Source organism: Myotis brandtii, unplaced genomic scaffold, assembly GCF_000412655.1.
Source record: "Myotis brandtii unplaced genomic scaffold, ASM41265v1 scaffold384, whole genome shotgun sequence".
Lineage (NCBI taxonomy): Eukaryota > Metazoa > Chordata > Mammalia > Chiroptera > Vespertilionidae > Myotis > Myotis brandtii.
In genome coordinates this window covers 1106554-1111950 of record NW_005364745.1, presented here as the reverse complement: position 1 = coordinate 1111950, position 5397 = coordinate 1106554, and the positions used below count along the sequence as shown (strand labels likewise).

Below are 5397 nucleotides of genomic sequence, written 5' to 3'. Positions count from 1 at the left end.
CCATAGTAAAACAAAGACTTATATTTTTGATATTTATTTTATATATTTAAATGCCATTTAACAAAGAAAAATCAACCAAAAAAGTGAGTTCGTGTGTCACCTCTGACACGCGTGTCATAGGTTCGCCATCACTGCCCTAGCTCTTCCGTGCACACATTTAAGCTGCCCCCGGTGCTTGTAAACCTAATTCTGAGCGCATTGGCTCCCAGAGAGGCCATCAGCCTGAGATGATGTTTGTGGGATCTGAACACACAACGATCTGATTGATCAAAGGATCTTTCCTTTTCCTCCTCCGCAGGTTTAACTGTGGAACTGGGGTTGCCATCATCGTAAGTGAGACCAAAATCAAACTAGGGGCCTGGCACACGGTCATGCTCTACAGAGATGGGCTGGACGGGCTGCTGCAGCTAAACAACAACACGCCGGTGACGGGCCAGTCCCAGGTGAGTCCCCGCACGCCCTGCCCACCCACCTGGCACCCACCAGAGGCATCTTGAGGGCCCACCACAGAGCGGAAGCACACTTGGCAGGACTCGGGCTCCTGTGGGATCTCGCCACCCCAGGGGCGCTGTCAGGGCACACATCCATCCCCCGTCCACCCAGGAGAGCGGAATCTGCAAGGATCATCGCGGTGGGTGCCCAGGGACAGGTTCTTTCTCCACAAGGACAGGAAGGCCCGGGGCAGAGGGAGAGCCACTATCAGTGCCAGATGCGAAGCTGGCTTCTGAGAGGGGGTGTCGCAATCCTGCGGCTTTAGGAAATACTTCCAAGAGGTTCACTTGGTTCAATCTGCAGGAATCACCCATTCACCTACCTTTTTGGGGACCATGATTATAGGAAGTGGTGAAATAATTTAACCATTGGGCTACTCAGCAAATTGCCCAGGTATTCACATATTTGTCATGCTTGGGGCAATTTTAGGACTGTGTTTGGAATAAACAGTTTGGGTTAGCAACCCGCCAAGGAACCGAACCTGTAATTATAATCAGTCAGCTGTCCGTATTCTCTGAGGGAAAATGTAGCAAGAAGGCCTTTGTGTATCTGTGGAGAGCTTCCTCCCTGCTTGGGCTCTTCGCTCCTCTGTGCCAGCGAGACATGTTAAATGAAGGGCCATGCCTTGCTGAGCCCCGGTAATGTGGACCCTGATGGTTCCAAAGGAGCAGAAATTCAAGATAATGACTGTGAATCCAGTGAGATCACATGCATACATTTCTAAGGAAGGAAAAGACAGAATAAATGAACTACAGAGTCACATCCATGCCAGAACAATAGGCCCATATGATGAAAATTATGATTGATAGGAATAAAGAGGCTTTGAACTTGGGTACAAAATGCTAACATGAAAACAGGATGAAGAAGCAACACCTCTAAAAATGGTGTAAGATTTAAAGCAAGGAGGTTCTATGAAGGTTAATTAACAGAACCATGTAGTAACAACAAGCTAATGAAATGATAGGTTACATTAATAGAGGCATACCATCTAGAAAACGGGAAGTGATAATTCTATTTTATTCTGGTGACTATATAGCTTCCAGAGCTCTAATGGTGACTGATCCTCGAAGAGGATTGTGTTCAGATCTGTGACCACACTCTCAGAGGTTTACAGAAAAACTGGAGCATGTGCAACAAGCAGTCAATGAAACAGGAAGATGACCTGAAGTCCCTGGAATGATTGATTGAAGGAGCGTTGTTTAGAGTGGAGAAGAGAAGATGAAGGTGTGGAGGTAGCTTTTCATCAGAGTCAAAGGGAGAGTGTTGGGGAAGAAGGACTTACTCTGTGATCCCAAGGCTGACGCTGAATGGGTGAGCCACAGAGAGCCAATTGTAGCTTTACCTAATCACGCACAGGTGTATAGACGCGCAACAGACTTTCTCAGGAGATGGCTCCCTGTCTGAGGGGATGTTCCAAAAGAAACTTCTCAGAACCTTTGGTAGGCATGTTCAAGGAATCCAGCAGCCAACGGGAGCTTGGGCTATATGAGTTTTCATATTATTTCTAATCCTAAGAGTCTGTGATTTTAATACTGTGAGAATTAATTGCAAGAAGCACATAATTGTATGGATACTCAGGGCAACATTTGTCTCTCTACTCCCAGGACGTGCTAAGCAAGTTGTGTGAGCAGGACCACAGATGTGGAATGTTGAATAAATGGCCTTGGGGAGAAAATGACTCTGTCTTAGAGTTAGAGTTCCTCAGAGACAGGCCAGAGAAGGAGTCTTGTGCAAATGGTGCATTAACATAGTGTTGCCATAGGAACTTGTAAGGGAGGGAGAGATGGACAGGGAAGGGAGAAAGTAGGCACAGTGAGCTCTCAGGTGGACCTCTTCAGGGCACGGCTGCAGCCTGCCCCCACAGGGGAGCTTGAGGATACCTTACACCTCCCAGTGACTCCAGCCCAAAGCCAGCGAGTTGGATTTTCATACTTCTGCACTCATTAGAAACTGTTAAGGGCTGTGCTGGGGGAATGCAAACTCAGGGGCAATCCCAGTTCTCTGCATAAGCAGGCAAAGCAGGCTCCAGGAGCCTGAAGGCAGCCCTCCTCAGAGCAGGTAAAGGCCAGGCTCAAAGGCTGTTGCCTGGGGTGTCGTGAATGGAGCCTCCAAAGAATCAGCCGCCAAGGAGAACGGGAAGGAGCTCTCAGGCCCCTGCCGTGGTCTCGGGTCAGGGAGCAGGGCCAGAGGGTGAACATGGGATCCAGAAGGAGCGAATCCGGAGGATGTGGATGAAATAAGCCAACAGGGCACCCAATCCCTGTAACAGAGCAGCATGTCGGTGGCTGGCAAACAATCTTTAAGCTTCACTGCACGTACTTAAACCTGCCCAGCTCATGGTCAGTGTACTGTTTACCAAGGAGTCTTATCTGTTCATTAGCAGAGATAAAGCCATGACTGGGTCTTCTACTTTTTGGTAGCAAAAGTATAAAAGATAAAGAAGACATTTCAGTGGCTTAACTTCTGGGCATTTTATGAGTCTGGCGGCGTGCCTTCTCCCAACCCCCTTCCATGTAGCCATTCATCCACACGAATGAGATATTTCCATAATCGCAGAAGCGCGTGGCCACGGGTGCCTTCATCTCGTCCCACCTGACGTTCAGGTCTGTGTTTTACAACCTCACAAGCTGCGGTCCAGGCTGCGGCCTGCTGTAAAACTGGAAATGTCTCCACCTAACTGTAATAACACTTAAAAATGCTCCTTGGGGTGCCTTTTGGGGGGGGGGGGGTGTGGGGGGGTGAGTGGCAGGCGGGTGGGGGGGGTGAGTTGTGGGGGGCTGTGTTTGCATCATCTGGTGACCTGCCCTTGAAAATGACCAAGTACACCCCCCCATGGGCCTCTCTGATGTGTTTGGTTAAGAGAACTAACCAGCCCATCTGATGTTGAACCTGTGAGCACCTTTACTCGCGACCACTTTCTCTCCCTCATAAGATCATAACTTTCCGGTAGAGACAGGGATGCTGAAGTCACATGCTGAGGCCTCATGGAGCCCTCCCTGCCCCTCGCTGCTCCAGATGAGGCGGCCCTGACTGAGGCCAGTTCATAAGCTTAGACGTGGCCGCTGAGCTCCTTCAGTGCTGAGCTTGGTTGACGCAATGTTCAACCAGCAGGAGGCAGCACTTTAGGTAACTGGGCCACACAGCCTAGGACACTTCCAACATCCTCACTCTGTTCACATTGCGGGGATTGAATCACTCTCGTGGGAACAACAGAGAGAGGAATTAATGCCAAAACAACTTGGCCATCCCCGTCAGCGGTCAAATAGTTGCCCCCAAATCTGTTGTGTCCACCATGTTTTAAAGTCTCTGTGGCTGTTCAGAAAGAACAGCGAGAACCCAGTGAAAAGGAAGCGTAGGTGCCACCCATGCAGAAGGCTGGCGTGCAGCGGTAGGAGGTGTGAATCCGCAGGAGTGGGAGCCCCACTGTGTCTGTGCAGAGCCTGAGCCGTGGCGTGGCCAGCTCCGGGGTCTTGGGCTGGCTGGCCACGGAGCGGCTGTGTGATCCGTTCTGTGTCTAGGCGAGTGCAGCAGCGGGATCTGTGACGAGACCTCGTGCATCCACGGCGGCACCTGCACGGCCGTCAGAGCTGACAACTACATCTGCCTCTGTTCCCTGGGATTTAAAGGGCGACACTGCGAGGATGGTGAGAAAGAAGCAAGTTGGCGATTTCTATCTGCTTGTTAATTGATGGGGACGTAAATTTTCATCGGTGTACTTTGAGCAAAGCCCGTATGTGTTTCTGGGATTAACATTGCTTTCCGGGATGGTTGGGAGAATCTTTTTTCTTTTCTTTAAGGTAGAGTGTCTTAAAGTGTCAGTGTCAAACCAAACTTCATTTTAACATGTTCCCGGGTCAGGTTTTGGGGGCTCCTCTTGGCCCTCAGATAACTTTGAAGAGCTTATATTTGTGCGGCCTGTTTCAGGCTCAGTTCGAAGCATTGTCAGCTCACGCTGCTTAGATTATCTGAGCGTTTCGGAGGGAAGGTTGGGAAGACACGCCCAGAAACATCAACCCCGCGATGGGACGAGAGTGATCTTGTGTCATTTTCTTTGCACTGCTCTGCTGAATTATCCCACCTCTCAATAACGTATATATTGATTATATAAAAACATATATAATCACTTACATACACACATATGTATACGTACATGGAAACACATGCACACACAAATACACATATAAGATAATTGGAAATTTTTTAAAGATTTTGGAAAACCACACAGAATTGAATGTGTTTTAACTTTTCCACCAGCGATTGAGATTTGGACTTAAGATGCCATACTGGAGAAAGTTTTTGTAACACTGTATAATGTAAAATCTCATGTCACCACCTGACTGGCATAGTTCAGTGGTTGAGCATCAGCCTATGAACCGGAAGGTCACAGTTCAATTCCTAGTTGGGGCACATGCCCAGGTTGTGGACTGGATCCCAGGTGTGGGTGTGCAGGAGGCAGCTGATTAATGGTTCTCTCTCACCAGTGACATTTCTATTTCTCTCCTTTCCTCTCTGAAATCAATAAAAATATATTTTAAAAAAAGAAAAGAAAGAAAACAGCTCAGTGGCTGTCCAGCACTGGGAGGGTTGGGATTGATTGCAGAGGAGAATGGAACCAGGAGGGGAGTGGAACCAGCGGGGGAGTGGAACCAGGAGGGGAGTGGAACCAGCGGGGGAGTGGAACCAGGAGGGGAGTGGAACCAGCGGGGGAGTGGAACCAGGAGGGGAGTGGAACCAGCGGGGGAGTGGAACCAGGAGGGGAGTGGAACCAGCGGGGGAGTGGAACCAGGAGGGGAGTGGAACCAGCGGGGGAGTGGAACCAGGAGGGGAGTGGAACCAGCGGGGGAGTGGAACCAGGAGGGGAGTGGAACCAGCGGGGGAGTGGAACCAGGAGGGGAGTGGAACCAG

The 5397-nt window shown here is 49.6% G+C and overlaps 1 protein-coding gene across 2 annotated transcripts in view; it reads left to right on the top strand.

The window, feature by feature from the left end:
• EGFLAM (EGF-like, fibronectin type III and laminin G domains) overlaps positions 1-5397 on the top strand; it is a 144457-nt gene that overhangs the window by 94530 nt on the left and 44530 nt on the right. Inside the window, exon 1 of one of the 2 annotated variants that reach the window (XM_014544870.1) lies at positions 302-443. The exons of the other annotated variant lie outside the window; for it this stretch is intronic. Within the exon in view, the coding sequence (XP_014400356.1) occupies positions 372-443 (72 nt within the window). The 5' untranslated portion in view covers positions 302-371. Of the gene's footprint in view, positions 1-301; positions 444-5397 lie in introns of those variants that run through there. 2 annotated transcript variants of the gene reach the window in all.